The sequence below is a fragment of the Elephas maximus genome, chromosome 12, assembly GCF_024166365.1.
Source record: "Elephas maximus indicus isolate mEleMax1 chromosome 12, mEleMax1 primary haplotype, whole genome shotgun sequence".
NCBI lineage: Eukaryota > Metazoa > Chordata > Mammalia > Proboscidea > Elephantidae > Elephas > Elephas maximus.
In genome coordinates, this window is record NC_064830.1 from 82,421,859 (window position 1) to 82,445,584 (window position 23,726).

Consider the following 23,726-nt stretch of genomic DNA (forward strand, 5'->3'; position numbering starts at 1 on the left):
TTGTGCATGGAGTGAGGTATGGGTCTTGTTTCATTTTTTTGCAGATGGATATCCAGTTATGCCAGCACCATTTGTTAAAAAAACTGTCTTTTCCCCATTTAACTGTTTTGGGGCCTTTGTCAAATATCAGCTGCTCATATGTGGATGGATTTATGTCTGGATTCTCAATTCTGTTCCATTGGTCCATGTATCTGTTGTTGTACCAGTACCAGGCTGTTTTGACTACTGTGGCGGTATAATAGGTTCTAAAATCAGGTAAAGTAAGGCCTCCTACTTTGTTCCTCTTTTTCAGTAATGCCTTATTTATCCGGGGCCTCTTTCCCTTCCATATGAAATTGGTGATTTGTTTCTCCACCTCATTGAAGAATGTCGTTGACATTTGGATCGGAATTGCATTAAATGTATAGATCGCTTTTGGTAGAACAGACATCTTTATAATGTTAAGTCTTCCTATCCATGAGCAAGGTATGTTCTTCCACTTATGTAAGTCTCTTTTGGTTTCTTGCAGAAGTGTACTGTAGTTTTCCTTGTATAAGTCTTTTACATCTCTGGTAAGATTTATTCCTAAGTATTTTATCTTCTTGGGGGCTACTGTAAATGGCATTGATTTGGTGATTTCCTCTTCGATGTTCTTTTTGTTGGTGTAGAGGAAATCAAACTGATTTTTATATGTTTATCTTGTATCCTGATACTCTGCTGAACTCTTCTATTAGTTTCAGTAGTTTTCTTGAGGGTTCCTTAGGGCTTTCTGTGTATAAGATCATGTCATCTGCAAATAGAGATACTTTTACTTCTTCCTTGCCAATCTGGATGCCCTTTATTTCTTTATCTAGCCTAATTGCTCTGGCTAGGACTTCTAGCACAATGTTGAATAAGAGTGGTGATAAAGGGCATCCTTGTCTGGTTCCCGATCTCAATGGGAATGTTTTCAGGCTCTCTCCATTTAGGGTGATGTTCGCTGTTGGCTTTATATAAATGCTCTTTATTATGTTCAGAAATTTTCCTTCTATTCCTATTTTGCTGAGAGTTTTTATCATGAATGAGTGTTGAACTTTGTCAAATGCCTTTTCTGCATTAATTGATAAAATCATGTGATTCTTGTCTTTTGTTTCATTTATGTGGTGGATTACATTAATTGTTTTTCTAATGTTGAACCATCCCTGCATATCTGGTATGAATCCCACTTGGTCATGGTGAATTATTTTTTTGATATGTTACCAACACCCTTTCTTGATGGAAACCCTGATGAAGACTGGAAGAGAAGGGAACTCTTCAATATGATTCAGGGCATATATGAAAAGCCAACAGCCAACATTATACTTAATGGAGAAAGACTGAGAGCTTTCCGCTTAAAATTGAGAACAAGACAAGGGTGCCCACTCTCACCACTTCTAGTCAATATTGTATTAGAAATCCTAGCCAGAGCAATAAGACAAGACAAAGAAATATGAGGTAACCAGATCGGACAAGAAGTAAAATTATGTCTGTTCATGGATGATGTGACCCTATTATATAGAAAATCCTAAAAAGTCCGCAAAAAAACTTCTAGAGCTAATAGAGGAATTTAGCAAAGTTGCAGGGTACAAGATCAACAAACAAAAATCAACTGGGTTTCTATATACCAGCAATGAGAAATTTAAAAGGGCAATTAGGGAAACAATTCCATTCACGATAGCATCTGAGAGAATAAAATACCTATGAATAAACCTAACTAAGGATGTGAAGAACTTATACGATGAAAATTTAAACACTGCTGAAATTAAAAAACCCATTGCCGACAAGTCAATTCTGACTCACAGCGACCCTAAAGGACAGAGTAGAACTGCACCATATGGTTTCCAAGAAAAGAAATCAAAGAAGACTTAAATAAATGGAAAGATGTTCCATGTTCTTGGGTTGGAACGCTTAATATTGTTATGATGTCAATACTACTCAAAGCCATCTATAGAATCAACATAATCCCAATCAAAATTCCAACAGCCTTCTTTACAGAAATGGAAAACCAATCTTCAACTTTATGGGGAATGGAAGAAGCTGAAAGAGAAGAGCAAAGTAGGTAGACTCGCACTTAATAAGACATTATTATAACATTTATATTATTGTAAAACATTATTATACAGCTACAGTAACCAAACACAGATCAATGGAATAGAATTGAGAGTCCAGAAATAAACCAACACATTTTTGGTGAACTGATTTTTTTTTTAACTAATTTTTATTGTGCTTTAAGTGAAAGTTTACAAATCAAGTCAGTCTCTCATACAAAAATTTATTGTTCTCCCCCTAATGAGACAGCACACTCCTTCCTTCCACTTTCTCTCCTCATGTCCATTCGGGCAGCTTCTGGCTCCCTCTGCCCTCTCACCTCCCCTCCAGACAGGAGATGCCAACATAGTCTCATGTGTCTACTTGATCCAAGAAGCTCACTCTTCACCAGTATCATTTTCCATCCCATATTCCAGTCCAATCCCTGGTCTGAAGAGTTGGCTTTGGGAATGCTCCTATCTTGGGGTAACAGAAGGTCTGGGCACCACGGCCTCTGGGGTCCTTCTAGTCTCAGACCATTAAGTCTGGTCTTTTTATGAGAATTTGGGGTCTGCATCCCACTGCTCTCCTGCTCCCTCAGGGGTTCTCTGTTATGTTCCCTGTCAGGGTAGTCATTGTTGTGGCCGGGCACCACCTAGTTCTTCTGATCTCAGGCTGATGTCTCTGGTTTATGTGGTCCTTTCTGTTTCTTAGGCTCAAAATTACCTTGTGTCTTTGGTGTTCTTCATTCTTCCCTGCTGGTCAACTGATTTTTGACAAGGGCGCCAAGTCCATCCCATGGAGAAAGAAGAGTCTCTTCAATAAATGCTGTTGGGAAAACTGATTTTCATGTGCAAAAAAGATGAAACAGGACGCATGCCTCACACCATACAGAAAAATTTTAAATGGATTAAGGATTTAAATATATCAAGTAAAACCATAAAATTCTTAGAAGAAAATGCAGGGGCAATGCTGTCAGGCTCAGCTCTTAACGATGGATTATCTAATATAATAACAAAAGCACAAACAGCAAAAGACAAAATAAATAAATGGAACCTCATAAAAATCAAAAGGTTGCTCATCAAAAGCATTACCAAAAAAGTGAAAAGACAATGTTCAGTAAGAATCTAATAACCAAAATACATATAAAACCATGACAACTTAACAACAAAATGACAATCCAAACATAAAGATGACTTCAGAGATAGTTTCAGTTTAAGGTTTAAAGACTACCTCACGGCAATAGTTTGGTGGTGGTGGTGGGCTCATCCAGCCTCAGTGGCTCCAGAAAGTCTGGAATTCATGAGAATCTGAAATTCTTTTCCACATTTTTTCTCTTTTGATCAATAATCTTCTATAAAATCTTTGATCTAAGTGGAACCACTATTTTCAATAGCTTATTTAATCTTTTCTTTTTACATTAAAAGTAATGCTTAAGAAAATGCTGACCAATTTCATTTTAAACCCACTAACAGTCTTTGAAAGAATACATACACTTCTACTTATGAAAATATCTTTTTTACAGCTTGCTTGTTGTCTACACCTACTTCTCACTTATCCACTATCTCATCCAACTTTTTGCATTTATAACAATATTAAAAAATCTACTAGTCAGCCATTTTGTGAATTTACGTGGCAGAGGCATGGCTGCAATAGCTGGAGAGCCAGTGGACACACAGGCAGCACCAAGCCAGCAGGTGTGTGTTCTGGGATCCCAGGTCCTGTGCGGCCTGAGGTCCTGAAGCTCTAAATTGCTGTGAGGTGGGAAGGGAGGAAAGAAAGAGGCATTGAAGAGAGTGTTTGGAAGAAATGTGTCAAGTTTAACAATATCCTAAAGTGAGCTGAAGTGGGCCTGAAGCTTCCACCTCAGTGGGACCAGGTGTACAGCCAGGCTCCCAGCACCCTCACAGGAAGCCCTGAGCCTCAGTGACTCGCCAGGCCTAAAGGGATGAGCAGGCTCCAGGACAGCAAATGCACAGCTTGCGGGGGTAGGAGTGGAAACCTGGAGTTGGCTCCGAGACGGAAGCTCTGACCCAGCACAGGAGGAAGGTGAAGTGGTTAAGCTGTGGGCCCCCAGTCACACAGCCCAGCTTTATCCAGCTTTGTCTCCTCCAAGCCTCCTTTTCCACAGAAGAATAATCCGTAACTGGACTTGTCACGGTGATATATCTTAGCTGTTATTATTTCTATGATCAAATTTTCTAAAAAAAAAAAAAAAAAAATCACAAATGATCTGAAAACAGGAAAAAAAAATCCTTCATTTTGCATAATGCTGATTTTTGCATAACAACCTGGTCTTTGGAACCTAACCATGTTGATAACTGAGGAGTGGATGTTATTTCCATGAGTCAGAGTTTTAGGGAGTTTTTTGCCAGTATTTTCACAATTTTTGCACTGCCTGTTCTTCATTTACTCTGAATAATTTGTTCCAGGACCATTTTTCTGGACTGTCTCATTTTAAGTATCTCTGGGTGGTGGTGGGATAACAGCCGACTTTTTGGTTACAATATATTTTTCCAAATTAAAAAAATGATCATGTATTACTTTTTCTAATCAGTAAGATCCCTAAGAAACCTTTTAAAGTTAGTTTAAAACTTTTTTAAAAATATATTTTTATTGTGTTTTCAGTGAAAGTCTACATAGCAGATTAGGTCCTTCACTCAATACTTTTTACACAAATTGTTCAGTGACTGTGGCTACATGCTTTACAATCCGTGAACATTCTCATTGTTTCCGTTCTGGTTGTGCCATCGCCAGTAATCTAGTTTCCCTGACCCCTTACCTTCTCATTTTTTTTTTTTTAAGTAATTGTTGACTGGTCTCACATAAATGATTTTTTTAAGGGAGCAAAGTACACACAGATGATATTCTTTATTTTGCCAATCTGGTATTGAGCTACAAAGTGACCTCAGGGGACAGTTTCTGTTCAAGGTTTAAGGAATATCTCAGGGCAATGAGTCCTCCAATTTCAACCAGTCCGGTAATTCCGAATTTTTTAAGAAGTTGAGGTTCTGTTCCACATTCTTCTCCCATTCTATCAGGATCCATTTACTGTGGCCCTGATCAGAATGGTCAGTAGTGGTAGCTGGGCATCATCTAGTTCTTCTGGTCTCCGGGTAGATGAGGCTGTTGTTCATGTAGATAGTCCCATAGACTAGTTTCTTCTGAGTCTTGAGTTTCCTTCTATCTCTTTTGCTCTGGACAAGTTGAGATCCATAGTTGTATCTTAGATGGCCACTTGCACGCTTTTAAGACCCCAGACACTACTTACCCAACTGGGATGTAGAACATAAACTTTATGAACTGCATTATGCCAACTGACCAAGATGGCCCATGAGATTATGGTCCTAAACCTTCAAATCCAGAAAACCAATCCCACCAAGTGTTTGGTAATGTCTAAGAAGTATCCATAACTGTGCCCCCTACGTGCTTTATTATATGAATATACATGCATACACATACATACATGCATATGCATATACCTATATACACATCCATATATACTTACACAGACATACCTATACACATATCTGCATACGTAAATACATATATACCCACACATATGTTTTTTGGTTGTTGTTGCAAAATTATATATGCCATAACAATTACCAAAAGGTCTTTACTTCTTGTGTAGGTTTTAGTGACATCTCTTGCCTTGGTCAGGCTGTGCACGCTTCAGCCATATTTGGTGTTGTGTTTCTCATTTTTTTTTTTTCTCATTACCAAAAATAACAAGTGTTTACTATCTAGTGAATGATTTCCCCTCTCCCCTCCACTTCCATCCCCGATAACCTCCAATGAATGTTGGTTTCTCTACATGCATCTATTCTTGTCTTTTTATAAAAGTGAGAAAATATTTGTCCTTTTGTGATTGACTTACTTCATTTAGCAATAATGTCCCCCAGATTCATCCACATTATGTTTTGAGTACTCATTATTTTTTATGGCTGTGTAGTATTCCATTGTATGTATGTACGACATTTGGTTTATCTGTTCATCTGCTGATGGGCACTTGTTTCCATCTTTTTGCTATTATGAATAGTGCTGCAATGAACATAGGTGTACATATGTCTGTTTGTGTCTCTACTACTAGATCTCTAGGGTTTATACCTCGAAGCGGGATTGCTAGATCATTAGGTAGATCTATGTCTAGTTTTTTGAGGAAGTGCCTATACTGTTTTCCATAGAGGAGGTACCATTTTACAATCCTACCAACTGTAGATAAGGCTTCCAATCTCCTCATGTCCTCTCCAGCATTTATTTTTATTTTTTTTTTTAACTGCCATTTTAGCAGGGGTGAGATGATATCTCATTATAGTTTTGATTTGCGTCTCTCTAAGGGATAATGATCACGAATATCTTTTCACCTGTTTGGTGGCTGCTTGGATGTCCTCTTTGGTCAAGTGTTTGTTCATGTCCTTTGCTCATTTTGTAATTGTGCTGTTTGTGTTCTTGTTGTTGAGTTGTTGAAGTTTTCTATATATTTTAGAGATTATACTCTTATAGGATATGTTGTTCCTGGATATTTTTTCCCAGTCTGTAGGTTGTCGGTTTAACATTTTTTATATTAAAAAGTTAATTTAAAAGTGATTCCATTTATGTAAAGTACAAAAACAGGCTAAAGTAATCTACGGTGTTAGAATCCTTATTAGTGGAGGGTGGTGGCTGGAAGGGCTGATAATGCTGTCATTTCTTATCTGAGTGTTGGTTACACGGGTATGTTTTCTTCATAAAAATTCACTAAACTGTACACTTAAGATTTTTGCTTTTTTCTGTATGCATATTGCATTTCAATAAAAATTTTACTTTTAAAAGAGAAAAAAACGGATATAAGATTTGAATTAAAGAACAGGTCCTTATAAAGTTTGGGATGGGGGGGCTCCTGAAGGTTATAATGATAAACACATACAGTGCAAGGATTGTCTTCTGGTAGGATATGAGGCTCTTTGGCTGCCTCATTACTTTTATAAGAATATCAGGCATTCTTTGTTTTAGGCTACTGAAGAGAGACGTCAGAAGTCTATGTTGTGAGTGAGCAGGCAGTGGGGCCAGTTGGCAGAAGTCTCCTAGCTGTAAGTAGGCTTAGCCCACCCATCACCTTTCTCTCATCTCTCCATTTCATCCTATTCTTATTTACTCTCCTGAAGTGATTTAAAAAAAGATCAAAAGCAAAAAACAAATAAACAAAAAACTCTTTCAGTTCTTTATGAAAGTGGTCCTAAAAAGAAAGAAGAAAGTCAATTGTAAAGGCAGGAAAGAAATCTAAGACAGTGATTGTTCTTAGCTAAAAAAGTTTTTAATAAGGAGTAAAATGTTGAATTTGCAACGTTTGGATCTATGAATCAGTGGACTACACGCTCTTTTACAGAAATAAGAGATTCATGAAAATGTTTCCAGAAGTACTCCAGGCTAAATTTATTTGAATAGCTTCAAACAGGTATTTAATTTTACATTTATTTAGTCCTTAAGGTCTGAACTGGATACTTAATTTCTATTATGCTTTGCAACATCTTATGGATGACATTAGGTGATGGAGCGATATTTGGAGAATCTCAGAAATCTCTAGCTTCTTCCAGAATGTCAACAATCCATCTTAACTGTCTAATCGTCCTCCATACTACAGATGAAGAAACAAAAAATAGAAAGACAAGCAACTTAAATCATAAAGAAATTGTGTTTGTAATCTCCTAAACTAACCGACAGGCATCATTCTTCCCAAATATACAAATATTTAGACTTTTTTCATCTATACTTGGAAGATACGCTAAAAAAAAATTTGCTTTTGATAATGTTCAGTTATACTGACTTATAGATGTTTTCATAGGAAATGTTTTCATAGGAAATACCAATACAATGTATTAAGACTATGTTTCTTTCCAAATATAAATAAATGTACCTCATAGTATATGACAGTCTTCGCATTCATATCCTAGGACTGCTCTGTGAAATCTCAGTGAGCTGAAAGACAAAGTCTGAAACAAGCAGGAGAGAGTTCCTTAACTACATCTTTTACATTTATAGTTAAAACTGCCTGGCTTTTCTGCATTTTTAGGTTTTCGGCCAACTCTAAAATTCATTAAATTCAATTTAGGGTACAGCATGTTCTATACCTTTAGACGCAGAATATGCTGAAACGGTATACCTTCATAAAATTATCAAAGTATATTTTGGTCACATCGTTGGCTGAACTCATAGCTTCTAATGAGGGAAAGGGTCGATTGTCTACACATTAATTATGGCTACTACATAAAATTAACAGGCATTGAGGTCATATATTTGCCTTGGTTTTCATGACAGGCTTATTTATGTTCAAAAATTGAAATGGGATTGCTTTGAAGGCACGAACTTCTACTTCTTTGAACTGCTAGCACCTGGTTCAGTACATAGTCAGAGCTCAGTAAGTACTGATCACGAGAAACAGCTCCATGGCTTTACCTTTTTCATAGGCATGAGTCCTGGCTTTATTGTACCAGTTTGAGCTGTAGGAATTGTAATTTAAGTGTGAATTTTTTTTTTTTTCCGGGGGGCAGGGAACCTTTAGTGTGGAGAGAGGTGTTCTGATGGGACAATTGTCTTATTCATCCACAATTATCATCTTTACAGTCAACTGGCCTTCACATAACTGGGCTATTGGAATGGAATCGTGAGACAGCACCTTCCATTCTAAAGCCTTAATCTAACATTTTTCATTCTAGTTTGTTAAACTGGGCCGAAAGTATTATTTTAATGAAAAAACATCCATCAAAACACAAGTATATCAAGACCACGGCAGGAAGAAAGACGCATTGACTTTAGGAATAATCCTTTGAATGGCAGGAAGAATTTAAATACCTTATGAAATCAAGAACTATGATTTTTTTTTTTTTAATTTTTGTCTAAATCCAAATATAGATAAAGCTGGTCTTTGGTAGGGAGAGGGAGGGAGATGCAATCAGGGAGGGGTATACAGGAAGCTTCAAAAGTGTGGGTAGTTTTTGTTTCTTTAGCTAAGTGGTGGGTACAAGGGTGTTCATGGTATTATTCTTTCATACATTTTTATCTCTTAAATATTACATAATACTTCTAAAAAGAAAAGACTGAAAAACAGTATAATACTCACAGCTTCATTTGCTTTACATACTTGCGAGTACTGGAACGTTACTTTTAGTACACTTGACCAAGGGTGAAGAGAGAAACCTCTTAGATATTAAAAAAAAAAAGAAAAAAACCCACTACCATCAAGTCTATTCCGGCTCATAAGGACACTACAGGACAGAGCAGAACTGCCCCATATGGTTTCCAACTAAGGAGCACTCCTGGTGGATTCGAACTGCTGACCTCTTGGTTAGCAGCCGCAGCTCTTAACCACTGCGCCATGAGAGCTCCATCTTAGATGTTAAGAGAGCCTACAGAAAGTAGAAGCCAATATCCCTATCCTTCCTGGTGGGTCTTATTTTCCAAAAAAGTCTGGATTAGCAATTAAATATTGCTTTCAACTGCAACCCAACCAAACTCGACCACTGCCGTCGAGTCAATTCCAACTCATAGTGACCCTATATGATACAGTAGAATTGCCCCATTGGGCTTCCAAGGAGCGGCTGGTGGATTTGAACTGCTGACCTTTTGGTTAGCAGTCGAATGCTTACCCACTGCACCACCAGGGTTCCTTTTAATTGTAAGTGCTTGTTTTAGCAGCATATGATTGGTACAGCAAAGGCAACGTGCCACACCTCAAAGTGTAACTCCTCGGCTGAGTAAATTACCTCAATTTCTTGTAACTGCTCCTGATTGGTTGTGTACATCTGCTGAAGAGAATCCTCCAACTCTGTGTTCCGATCCAGTAATGTCTTCCCAAGCTCAGCAGCAAGCTGGAGATCTAGCACAACAACTGAATATTAGAATAGTACAAACAATCTCTTTTCAACACATTATATAATCCATGCCTTCAAATAAGACCAAACCAAGATCCAACAAGTAAGGTTTAAATTAGATTACAATGGGAGGTGGGATGGCACGGAAGGAAACCTGAGTCCTACTTAAAATTCAGTTGAACTGGAGGCTTCTACCAGGTAAACAATTCTCTCATATACCCTTATTTGTAAGATGTGAGGAACAGTAATCTATTTTATGGAGATGTATTCATTAGTTCAGGAACTATCATTCAGCATTGTGACTTCTAAGATCATAAACCAGCTGCTGTGAGACTGACTCCGACTCATGATGACCCCATGTGTGTTAAGAGGAGAAATGTGCTCCATAGGGTTTTTAGTGGCTGATTTTTTGGAAGTAGATCACCTGGTCTTTCCTCCAAGGCACCGCCGGGTAGACTCGAACCACCAACCTTTCAGTTAGCAGCCAACCACCTGTGTGCACCACCCAGGTACTCTCTAAGATCACAATTATGTCCTAATAAAATGGACTTACTCACATCCTGACAGTACATTTTTTTAGATGTCTAAATAAGCCAAATGAATTGAGACAGTAAGTAGCCCCTTCCTATCCCAAAATAATTCCTCCTTTTTTGGATGGACCCTTGAGCCAAAGCCCAAGTGACCTTTTAATAGACTCAAAAGCAACTGATTTTACTGGTAAAGTTCCCGTGAATCCAGCTGCTGCGAATGCAAATTGCCAAAGCAAAGTTTGTTATTACAGGTTCTGCCTCGTAAGGAAACTAAAAACTGTTAAGTTGAGAAAAGGAAAAATACATTAATAATAAGAACACTGCCATGTCCCTCTCATGCCTTCTACTTCTGTTCAAGTCCTTCTCTAAGATGAGCAAACCAGATAAGCAAAGTAGCAATACAGTCTTTGAGGTAATTACATGTCAGTAGCTCACACTTCCCTTTAACACAAAACCATATTTCTATTTTAAACCTCATCTTTTTTCTATTCTGAGGCATATATGTACAAAAGACAGGATTTGCTTATATTATACACAATCCCAGAAATGAGAATTAACAATACAAAAAAGTACACTAGTTCTAACACTGTTGTTGGTTGCTGTCCACTCAGCTCTGTCTCATGGCAACCCCATGAACAACAGAATGAAACCTTGTCCAGTCCTGTGGCATCTTCATGGTTGTTGGTATTCTCCAATCCATTGTTGCAACCACTGTGTATTCTAAGTGTCTTCTTTTTTTCCAACCTACAGGGCACTCATCTTCCAGCACTGCATCATACAATATTCTGTTATGATACACATGGTTTCACCGGCTAGTTTTCAGAAGCAGATCACCAGGCCTTTCTTCCTAGGCTCTCTTAGTCTGTAAGTTCCACTGAAATATGTTCACCATGGGGGACCCTGCTGGTATGTGAAATACTGGTGGCAGAGCTTCCAGCATCACAGCAATATGCAAGCCACCACTGTATGACAAACTGACGGATGGAATTCTAACATAGGTAACTGAAATAGTAATCTGCAGAGGGAATTTCATGGAGAGGTGCTCTGATATAGTGGGAGACGCATTGAGTAAGAAGGTCTGAGGTCCAGTTCTGATAGCCATTTACCAGGATAACACTTTCAAAATGGTGATTTTAAAGGTCCCTACCTTTAGGATTCTTGTCTAGAGAGATGACTATCAGTGTGATTGTGAAAATCATATGAAGTCATACAAAAATCATATGAGATAATACACAAGGAAGTACTTTACAAACTAACCTGCAATACAAAGGCAAGTATTATTAATATTTACTGATTCACAAATAAATGATTTGGTCCTAGGACTGTGACAAGCTCTAGCTATACAGTGATGAATAAAATGGATGAGGTCCCTCCTCTCCTGACACTTCTCGATTAATGGAGAAGCCAGACAGCAAATAAGTAAATAAACTTACAAATTGTGATAAGCACTATTCATTCCTACATACGTGCATATATTTGACAATACCAGACACAGTTCTAGGCACTGGGGATGTAATGAACAACAGGGATAAAAAACTCCCTGCCCTTATGGAGCTTACATTCTAGTAGAAGAAATAGCATGATAAATAAAATATGTAATATCTCAGTAATAAGTGCTAAAGAGAAGAAATAAAGCAAGGAAGGGGAACGGGGAGAGTGTGGATATGGGAAGTTGAAATTTAAGAATATGTGACAAGGGTAAAAAAACCTAATTAGTGACCCAAAGTAGATGGGTCTAGAGAACAGCATTCCAGGCAGAGGCAAGACAAGTGCAAGTGCGGAGGAAGCATGACAGGAAGTAAGGAGGCCAGTGTGGCTGGGGCAAGGGGGAGGGGAAAGGAAGCAGCAGACAAGTCAGAGAAGCTACCAGGGAGTCAAGATTTTAGCTTTTAATCCCAGTGAGATGGAATCCAGTATACGCTTCTGACACGATCCCTCTGACTGCTGTGTAAACGGATGGAAACGGGCACGGGTAGAATGGAAGCAGGGTGATTGCAATAATCTGGGTGAGAGATGATGGTGGCTTGGACCAAGGAAGAAGAGATGGAGATGGAGAAAAGGAGTAGGGTTCTGTTTTAAAACGCAGAGCTAAAACGATTTGTTGGCTAATTGGATGTGGGAAAATGAGGGAGAAAAGCAAAACAAACACAAAACTGAAAACAAAAACAAAACTGGATTTGATGATAATGAACAGGGAGCCCACATTAGAAAGGGAGGTCAAGGAAGGTCCGGCTGAGGAGACTTTCAGCTAACGCCGTGCAAAGAGCTAGGCAAAGGCTCTGTGACAGGAAGGAACTTGGCGTGTTCTATGACCTGACAAGAAGCCAGTGGAACAGAAGCATGAGGGGGAGAACAGCATGAGATGAAGTTAGAGAAGTCAGCAGGCATCAGATCACACAGGATTTTCCAGGTCATGGTAAAGAAAGCTTGATTTTATTCTAGGTATGGTGGAAAGCCACCTCAGTTAATGTCATAAGAATATTTATTATGAAAACAGGGAACAAATTTATTTACTACATATGATTTTAAAACTTAATTTTTAGAGGTTGACAAACAAGGTTTAATGTCTATCTGTTCTTGCTAATATTAAAACTTAGAATAAGAGTAACAGAAAAGCACCAACATCTGTTACCTGGTAATGCCCATTCAAGTGTGTAATTAGTATTCTGCCTGCTTAGTTTTTCCTCATTAGGAAAAATACAAAACAAAGAAACAAACAACCCAAAAACCCAATCACACACCACTCCAGCTCAATTTAAAACATTTACACCCATTTAGATTAAAACTCCATACTGTTGGTAACGTAAGTGTTAAAATACATTCTGTCCTGATTTAAACACTAACAACGTCTGTTACTGTCATACATTAAGATTTCGGACAAATCTGAAATAACATCTTGCATTCTCATGACACACCAAAACGAAAACCCAGTGCCGTCAAGTCGATTCTGACTCATAGCGACCCTATAGGACAGAGTAGAACTGCCCCATAGTCTCCAAGGAGCGCCTGGCGGATTTGAACTGCCAACCCTTTGGTTAGCAGCTGTGGTACTTAACCACTACGCCACCAGGGTTTCCCCTCATGACATAGAACCTTTATAATTAGCTCAAAGCATTTAAGAGATCACAATCTTTTTGTCAATGAGCCCTGGTGGCACAGTGGTTACTTGGCTGCTAACCAAAAGGTGGGTGGTTAGAACCCACCAGTTGCTCCACAAGAGAAAGATGTGGCAATCTGCTTCCATAAAGATTACAGCCTTGGAAACCCTACAGAGCAGTTCTACTCTGTTCTGTAGGGTCACTATGAGTCAGAACTGACTTGACAGATGCGGGTTTAATCTTTATATCTTCACAAGGTCTTTAGCCCAGTTTTCCAGATGAGACAATCTGAAGCCCAAAGATGTTAAATGACCTGAGCAAGTCTACATGGTGAGTCCCACTAAGACAGAAACTACCCAATCATCAGGGTCTAACTCTCAGGGTCATCATGATTTTCTATGTAATTATCCATATCTACATAGTTTTACATCTATCAAAAGGGGTGTCCACACTTCTTTGTTTAAGGTCAAGAGTACAAAGTTCCCTAGCTGAAGTACTTAATCTGTTCCACTTGGTTTCGTGAATGGTGATGAGAAACTAGAGCTGAGGTGTCTGGATTTTTATCGCCAGCTCTGGCATTGAAAGTACACACAACCCCAGGCAAGTTAATATCTTGTTTTCACAAGTGAAAAAGGAAATACGTGTGGCTGAAGATGTTTCAGAAATAATTGTTTTGTACTCACAAGGTGTGTACACAGAGAAGCCACAGAGAAGCCACCACACTGTATTAAAGGCATAAACATTACCTAGACATTACTTAAATCTCTCCTCTGGCTTGTAACAGGTTAATTTCTCACTGGGAAGGACTAGAAACTCAGCGGAGATATTCTTAAGCAGCATTCAAAACCTGATCCGAAACCTCTTCCAGAATTAAGACTAACCTGAGACCGTCAACCACTTCTATCCAGCTATGAAACTACCCGTCCTGCTTAACATGCAGCCAGAAGCATCTTTCCTGCTCCTGCAGAGAGAAATGCCAAGTATAGCACTCTTCCAGCAAATACCAAACAGAGAAGAATTTGAGACTTGTTGTTATCTCAGTCCTTATTTCCAGTTAAACAAAGCCCCAACCTGGTTCAGTAACTTGAAGCCTCAGAGTCTCTTAAATATTTTATAAGATGTTTAGGATAGAATTTTAGCAAGATAAGTTTCAACTACAAGAAAGTGCCTGTGAAGTCACACTGTATAATGGGATATTACTTCATGTGTTAGTTTAAAGACCGGAGTCTTTTTTAGGGCTTTAAAAAAAGTTCTTTTCCTGTTGTGTAGCATCTGGCTTCCATAGCCAAAAGGAGCCAAAAGCTGGCAGTAAGCCCAAGGAGGTTTTCTAAAAAATTAGTACAGGGAATGGGAGAATATTAAATGTCCTTTATTTATATTTTTCATTAAGGCAACAAAGAAGAGGAAACAGTATAGTTTTGAAGCCTCGCACACCTGTTCATCTCTATTTTACGGTAACGATTTTCATTAAGAGGTTGTCTTTTCTAAATCCTATTGAACTGGCCTAAGCAGTCACTGAGAACACCACAGATGTACTGTAGGTTTGGGAACGGCAATATATCAATACTTTCATACGTTTAACTTTCAACAAGGTCCCTTTTCACTAATTAGTCTTTGCAACTGATAATACTCTATTTTAACAGTGTAAAGCTATTAGCTTTAAACAGATGTTCAACTCAGCCCTATGCCTTCTGCAAAAAATTAGCACGAGTGGCAGAAGTGATTTTTTAAAAGGAACTTCCTTTCAGAATTTTGGAAACCTTTAAAGCCCACTACTATTATATTTTTCTCATTTTACTTCAATCTCTTCAAAACATAGGACAAAGCATTTTCACGTTTGCTGTAGTCTGTAGTATTAATTCGATAACATTATGGCTGAAAGCTTTTCCCATTACAAAGTCTAATGCGTCATTTGGTGACGCTCCTGTGTAACTCCTGTTGCCAACGTTACTATAATTGGAAAAGAAAAAAACCTGAATATAAACATCAAGAAAAATGAGGCTACCCATTTTAATGACCCACCAAACAATGATTCAGCAAAGAAGTTGTACACAAGGAAGACGTACTCATCTTAAAAAGAAACAGAAATCTTAGGATTCCTTTAAGCTAAGATTTCATGTGCTGATCCATGCAGTGGAAATTCGAATCCTTATTCTAAGCTTCCAAAGCTCAACGAACGACAATTATAATAGCATCTGGTCTAAAAGAAAATCCAGTCTCTGAAATCTTTCCACCTTGTTCTCAAGGGCACATTTCAAAGCAAGCATCGTCATTACCTGCACAGAAAGCTCCTGCCATCCCAGAAAGGATTTTACTCACAGAGATTATTGTCAGTGTTCTTACCACGCCAATTTCGCCCTCTGACAAAAGACAGCCTCTTCATCAGAGTGTTTTAGAGAAGCAAAGCCTTTCCTCCTTCTGCCTGCACACAGCTTTACATGTTTCTCACAAGGTACGAATAGTAGACCAGAGTCTACTGAGGTTGGAATTTTTTAGCAATTTTAATTTAAAAAAGAATGCCCCGGCAAACTTTGATACAAAGATCTCACCAGCTTAAATAGTGGATTAAGTTGTTAAAGGAAAAAAAATTATTTCCTAGTTTTGACTTTGAGAACAAGATCTTAAAAAGTTGTTTTAAGCAGCTGCCTCCAAAATCCAAGCAAGCTGTTCTCAGAAAAGTTGATAATGAGGATGTTAGAAAATGAACAGATATCTGCGCATGACAAAATCCCACTAAAACCAAACCAAACCTGTTGCCGTTGAGTTGATTCCGACTCACAGACACCCTAAAGGACAGATCAGAACTGCCCCTTACCGTTTCCAAGGCTGTCATCTTTATGGAAGCAGGCTGCTGCATCTTTCTCCCGGGAGCAGCTGGTGTGTCCAAACCACCCACCTTTCGGTTGGTAGCTGAGCGCTTTAACCACTGCGTCACCAGGGCTCCTAAAACCCCAGTGCCCAAGCCCTTTGCCGTCGAGTCAATTCTGACTCATTGCAACCCTACAGGACAGGGTGGAACTGCCCCATAGAATTTCCAAGGAGTGCCTGGTGGATTTGAACCGCGAACCTTTTGGTTAGCAGCCATGGCTCTTAACCACTATGACACCAGGGTTCCAAAAAACCCCAGCAGATCTGCTTAATGAATCTGCTTAATAGGACTGACCTGCTTACAAACTTCACTCAGCAGCAAATATCCATTCAGGGCCTACTATCAGAGCCCTGGTGGCACAGAGGTTAAAAGCTATGGCTGCTAACTAAGAGGTTGGTGGTTTGAATTCACCAACCGCTCCTGGAAACTCTCTGGGGCAGTTCTACTGTGTCCTATAGGGTCACTATGAGTCGGACTCAATGGCAATGGGTTTTTTTGGGTTTATGTGCCAAGCACTGTAGTGGGCACATACCATAGGCAGCATCTCCAGACTTCTCCAGTGACTCCATGAGAGCAGGAACCCTGTCTATCCTATCTTGTCCACAGCTGTGGCCCCAGTGCCTAGATAAGTGCCTGGCACAAAGTAGATAATAATTTTTTGTGAACCAAACAAATTTTCAAATCCTTTATAAGTTCTTTAACATACAATTTAGCAAAATTGGGACAAAGATATCCTTTTATTCACACTGTAGCCTTCATTCTTTTACAGGCCATGTTCACAAGCTATGATTGTTGGAATGTCACATCTTCTACTCCCCACAAGCTTCACAGGGTTATGTCAAAGTACACTATGACACTGAGTGTAAAAGCCCTTAGAAAACCACAGAACAGATTCCAAATGCAAACTGGTATTAAGGAAGTTTGCTCTGGGTCCTTTAGGGTTTCCTTGAACTTGAAGATGTGATGACTTCATTTTGATCAAAGAGATTTTAAAGAGAATTCCACATATAGCCCCAATATGTTTCATTTGCTTCTTGGTAGATTGAAATATGAAATATCACGACTGGTTATTCCAAACAATCTCCCATGGGGCGGGAGGGAGTACAGTGGGGACTAAGCAGCTGGGAGAAGAGAACCATGAAAACAGTAATCCTACGTGAGTGCTTTAGTTCAGTTCACCAAATACTGATCGAGCTTCTACTACGTGCCAAGTATTGTGCTAGGTGCTGGGGATTTAAAAAAGGAGCAGACCAGGTCCTTGCCCTCTCTGCCTAACAGATTTGTGTTTCCTAAATACAAGATAGAAAAATATTTACCTCTGACTATAGAAAAAAAAAAACCAAACCCGTTGCAATCAAGTCAATTCCAACTTATAGTGACCCTAAAGGAAAAAGTAGAACTGCCCCATGGGGTTTCCAAGGAACGCCTCGTAGATTCAAACTGCCAACCTTTTGCTCAGCAGCTGTAGCTCTTAACCACAACGCCACCAACTGTTAATTTATGATAGGGGAATGTTGCAACTGCACAGTGGCTGCCTCAATAATCCTGGAGAAAGTATCAAACTAGGCCATCAATCCTTATGGGGAAATGTGAAAACAGGTTTATTAAAATGTAAGGCAAATTTGTCTTGTGGATATAGAGAACATGATGGCAACTACTGCATTGCTAAATACCTTGGACTATACTGTATAAAATGAGCCCTGGTAGTGCAGTGGTTAAGCAGTTGGCTGCTAACCGAAAGGTTCAAACCCACCAGCCGCTCTATGGGGGAGAAAGATGTGACAGTCTGCTTCCCTAAAGGTGACAGCCTTGGAAGCCCTATGGGGCAGTTCCACTCTGTCCTGTAGGGTCGCTATGAGTTGGAGTTGACTCAATGGCAACAGGTTTGGTTATACTGTGTAAGAGTAATGTTGAACTACTCTGGTTTAAGTGATTGTTCACAGCATATTGATTTTAGAAATCACATTCCCAAAGAAGACATGCTTGTTTTATTTTCTTCTTTTAAGTATGAGTCCTTCAAATCTACATTTCTTTTTTTCCCCTCAAGTTCAATGGTTACCATGAAAAGGCATCATGATCATTTAATATTAACTAAATAATTTTCACTGTAGTTTAGAGCTGAAAAAATGGGTTTATACTGAATTGTAGAAACAGAAGATGTCTGGAAAAAAACTCCTGAGGATTATTCAGTATTAAAAAAAAAAGACTTGTTGCTATCGAGTTGATTCCGACTCATAGCAACCCTACAGGGCAGGGTAGAACTGCCCCACTGGGTTTCCAAGGCTGTTAATCTTTACAGAAGCTGACTGCCACCTCTTTCTCCTGCAGAGCCGCTGGTGGATTCCCACCTTTGACCTTCTGGTTAGCAGCCTAAGGTGCTTAACCACTGCACCACTCAGTATAGGCGTTAAGAATGTTTTCTCTGGAATGTGAAATGAAATTCTAGCTCCCCAAATAACAGTGTCTACTTCTACCTCTACCTCCATAGTGTTTTGGGGAGGATTAAGTGAGCATGTATGTTAAGGGTTTGCCAGTGCCCGACACATGTAAGTATTCTCCCAATTGACAGCTCCTTAGTAATTATGCCAAAAAGGGCCACTGGCTCCAAATTGAGGGCTGCTCTAAGGTTGCTCTCCCGAGGCAGCATCAGCAAGAAATCCAGCGCAGGCCAAACAGGAATGTGTTTTTAACTGAAAGCTGAACGGCAAATTGAAAAAGTAGGTGAAGTTAAAAAAAAAAAAGGTGCCTGCCATTTCACATTTCAGTCACTTCATTTGGTATCTGGTGAGCTATAAATAAACATTTAAAAAAAAATTAACACCCAACAGAAAAAAAAAGTAAACTGGGTGGTAAGACAGAGGGATAGGGTTTGGGCAATGACTACGACTTCTGAGCGCATGGGTTCAAAAACACTCCTGCACTACTGTAGGCAAGGCACTTAACTGTTTTGGCCTCTGTTTTCCTCATCTAGAAAATGGGAGTAACAAAAGTTCCTGCCTCGTAGAGTTACAGTGTGAACTAAACGAGAGCATGTCTGCAGAAGGCTTGCCACCGTTCCTGCCACAGGGTGGTCCCACCACTAACTGCAGCAGCTGACACTCAGCACTGGTCACTAGACGCGTGACTATTACCCCTAGACAGGGGCCGCAGGAAGTAAGGAGCCTGGAAAAGGTGGGTGGCACATTTTTCTGTGCCGCTTTCTGTCTCCGAGGACTGCGGGGAGGATTAAACGAATTAATCCATGGAGAGCGCTTTAAACTGCGCATGAGGCATACAGCGCACTCAGCGGCACTATTAGTGATTATTCCTATTATCACTGCGCAAAAAGCCCGGCCGTGGGTCCCTCGCACAGGCGTCCTCCCGCGCGCTGCGCGGGAACCCCCGGACTCCACGCAAGGCGAGCGCGAACCCTGCCGCCACCTAGGCAACTCTGTCACAGCTTCGCAGCCGGGAGAAGCCGCGAGCCTCCCAGCCCTCGGCGCCGCGGGGCGAGCGCCCCCCGCCAGACCACCGCCCGCCCGCGCACCCGCGCACCCGCGGCGACCTCGCCCTCACCTTGCTGCAGGTCCCGATGGTCGTACCACGGCTCATCCTCCTTCAGCTCGAACTCCTCCACCAGGTTCTCCGCCAGCATCTCGGCCGCGTCTTCCGGGGGCAGCGGTCCCCGCCGCCGTCCCGCCTCAGCCGCTGCCCCGGGCCCTCCGCCCTCAGCCAGAGCCGCCCTCCGGCGGGCGGGACCCGCCGCCGCCCCGGCCCCGCCGCGCCGCCGGAACAGAGCCACCCGCCGGCCTGCAGCGTACGCCTCGGATGGGCTTCTCGGCTGGCCTGCACCGCCCCGTGGCCCCAACGGCCGGCGCCCCGGCGCGAGCGGGGGCCCCGGCTGGCGCCCCAGCCGGCTCGCAGCGCCGCAGCCGAGCCCAACGTGGCACTTTGGCAGAACCCTCCCCGACCGGGGCTGCGATTCAAACCCCAGGCGGCGCCTCGGCCAATCGCAAGCTGGCAGCCGGTCGAGCGGCGGCGAGTTAGTCCAATCGGGTCTCACCAATTGCCCGCGGCTCGACCGGTCTCAAGGGCAAACAGCCAATGGCGCCTTCGGAAGAAACAAAGAAGGCGGGAAAAAGAGAAGGGGTGCGGCCGAGATGCCCCGCCCGCCACTCTGCGTAGTGGAGCTTCTGGGAGTAGTTGGGTCCCTGGAGGGGTTGGGGCGGCTGCTCCTGTGTGTGCGTCCGGCCGGCCAGTCAGCCAGTGGACGCGGCGGCCGAAGGGTGCTGGCAGGCTGCTTGGGCATGAGGGCGAGGAGTTTGGGCACTGAGCAGTGGGCGGTGGTCTGGCGCTGTCTTCATGCAGGCGGGAGGCGCGAAGGGGGCCGGGAGCCCCAGGTCCCTGCCTGGCCTGCCCGTTCTTGTCTTTTGTCTCCCAGGTTTGCCCTCGCTGGTGCGGGGAAATTAAGAGTCAATCGGGAATTTGAGGCCGAGGAAGATACCCTCGGAGTGTTAGCTGTTTTTTCCCTTAACGTCTGTGTACTCATCCCCACACCGCTGGGAATTTTACTGGCTCCCTGTAAAGCAGTACGTCCCAGCACCACTTGAGAATCTACTGGGCAAAGAGGTGCCGTTGGAGCTATCTCCTTAGGAAAAAAAAAAAAAAAATTACAGTTTGCATATGAATATAAAAGGTTAGTAGACCACTAGTTAAGCATCTGAGGTCATGACATTGCACCAGGAGGGGAGAGAATGCAGCCCTAGCACTAGTATGCTGGCAGGGCGTGGACGCTGTTCACACAGACATGCTGTAACAAGCAAGTGCTGCACAGGGGTTTTCGGCTGTTAGCATCATCATGTAGAGAAAGAACAGAAGCCCATACATATATAGGGTGACAGACCAGAAAGTCAGTGTTCATCAACCTTAATGTAAAAGTAAAAGGCACAGTTGAAAGAAGGAGGGAAAGACAGCGTCTGACAGAATGGAAGTCAACATACTATCTTATGTTTATGGAACAAAAATTGAGGTTTAAGTGTTTTATTCAAAGATTATCTCTAGAAGAACTTAAACCCAAAAAACCAAGCCCATTGCCGTACGGTTGATTCTGACTCATGGCAATCCCACGTGTTACAGAGAGAAGGGCTTCACAGGATTTTCTTGAGCGCGCTGGTGCTTTGCTAACAGCTTGGCTGCTAACCAAAAGGTTGGTAGTTCGAATCCACCAGTCGCTCCTTGGAAACCCTATGGGGCAGTGATACCCTGTACTACAGGGTCACTGTGCACACTTTACTGTGGTTAAAAAATAAGGGAAATTACGCGGAAGGAGTTAAAGATTCTCAAACTATGTTGTTGTCCTATACAAATGAATAAAGACTTCAGTAATTTCAATGAGGACAAAAACCCACCCTAAATATTCTTGTGGGTATTAAAATTTACTGTGTCTCTCCACCTTCCTATCTTTGCTCACATAGTGTAATCTCACGCTGATGCTATGACTGTCTAAGAGCTTAACGCCAGTGCTAGCTAGTGCATAGGATGTAAGCTATTACCCTCAGGAGAAGTCTTGCCAAGGATAAGAAAACCTCCCCATTGTGAGGTTGTTTATCCTTCTGTCCTTAAGGAAGTCTACTTTATATGTGGAAAGTACAACGGACCTATAGTCAGAAGACCTGGAGTTCTATCCCCAGATGTTCCAGTAGAGAAGTCTTCAGCTTCTTTAGGCTTGCTGGAGGGATTACCTCTCTGCCTTGCTCACAGTTATGAGAATCAGAAACAAATTATGAAAAAGTATTTAATGTCCTTTTTAAATGTAAGATGGTGTCATTGTTACTGATACTGTTAAAATACAGGTACCCTTGGGGACAGTTGTTATTGTTGTTAGGTGCTATTGAGTCTGTTCCGACTCATACCAACTCATGTACAACAGAAGGAAATGCTTCCGGGTACTGTGCCATGCCCACAATTATTGCTAGGTTTGAACCAATTGTTGCAGCCACTGTGTGAATCCACTGTTGAGGGTCTTCCTCTTTTTTGATGATTTTCTACTTTATCAAGCATGATGTCCTTCTTTGGGGACTGTTCCCTCCTAATAACATGTCCAAAGTATGTGAGACAAAGTCTTGCCATTCTCCCTTCTAAGGAGCATTCTGGCTATACTTCTTTCAAGACAGATTTGTTTGTTTTTCTGGCAGTCCATGGTATATTCAATATTCTTCGCCAACACTGCCATTCAAATGCATCAATTCTTCTGCCTTATTCATTGTCCAGCTTTCACATGCGTATCAGGTGATAGAAAATACTATGGCAAGGAGGCAGGGCCAAGATGGCAAAGTAGTCAGACGTCTCCGGGAATCACTCTTACAACAAACACCTAAAAAAACAAGTGCAATGGTTATATATATGACAAGCTAGGAGCCCTGAATGTCAAAGGCAAAGTTAGAAAACGGACTGAGCAGCAGGGGAAGGGAGAGATGGTTCACAAACAGAGAGGAGTTGCCCAACCTGAATCACTGGGAACCCTCAGGCACTATTCCCTGGGGCAACCACAGTGGGGCTGGTGGTAGCGTTCAGGAAGTGGTTTCCTCAGGGAGACACAGTGAGCCACACAGCCTACTCACACATCCAGAACCAGAGAAGAACTGCATTCTTGGCAAAAGCTAAGTACTTGTGTTTATTTTACCGGGCCCCCAGCCCCCAAGCCGGCTTCAGTGGTTGTCAATTTCCCTGGGCCTGAGACAGGTTCTGCTGCATGCTCTGAGCCATTCTCCCAGCCTAGGAGAAGTAATAAATTCACAATTGAGGGAGAAGATAATCTGCCAGCTCCACTAAGCTGGGGAGCTCAGGACAGACGCAGCTCCTATCCAGGCACAAACGGTCTGCAGACTTTGAATACCTTTCATCCCTATGTGGACCTGTGTTGGCCCATTTCAGGAGAATAGGCCCTTGTTGGCAAACTGCAACTATTTCAGCGGTACAGTGGAGCGGTAGATGTTTGAAGTTTGACACCGCTTTGCCTATTAAACAGGGTCCTCACCTACCCACATCAGGGGCTTAAGGACTGGTAGCTCCACCAATTCACTAGCCACCCATGACAGGGGTCCAGGGATAAGTGGTACCTCCCAGTCCTTACAACCAAAAGCACTGGGTGCCCATGGTCTGGCTGCAGAACCCACCCACCAGTGTGCTCCAGGGAACAGGGACACACTGTCCTCACAGATACTCAGGGGAAGGTTGTCAGCCTCCTGCCTTATTCAGAGCATGACCCCCTGCTGTAATCAGATACCTGTACCTACACCAATCACTCTTGCCTCTCTAAGACTTTAGGACAGAGCCTGTACCACACATTTGATGACCAACTACCAGGACACCTGAG

At 41.6% G+C, this 23,726-nt stretch overlaps 1 protein-coding gene across 2 annotated transcripts in view; it reads right to left on the reverse strand.

The window, feature by feature from the left end:
* CDR2 (cerebellar degeneration related protein 2) overlaps positions 1–20,280 on the reverse strand; it is a 36,049-nt gene extending 15,769 nt beyond the window's left edge. Inside the window, exons 1-2 of one of the 2 annotated variants that reach the window (XM_049904370.1) lie at positions 19,928–20,280; positions 9,768–9,880 (exon numbers count right to left, since the gene is read on the reverse strand). In XM_049904370.1, the coding sequence (XP_049760327.1) occupies positions 9,768–9,880; positions 19,928–20,006 (192 nt within the window). In that variant the 5' untranslated portion in view covers positions 20,007–20,280. Of the gene's footprint in view, positions 1–7,921; positions 7,998–9,767; positions 9,881–19,927 lie in introns of those variants that run through there. The other variant, XM_049904371.1, reaches the window with a different exon arrangement.
* Positions 20,281–23,726: the final 3,446 nt, after the last annotated feature.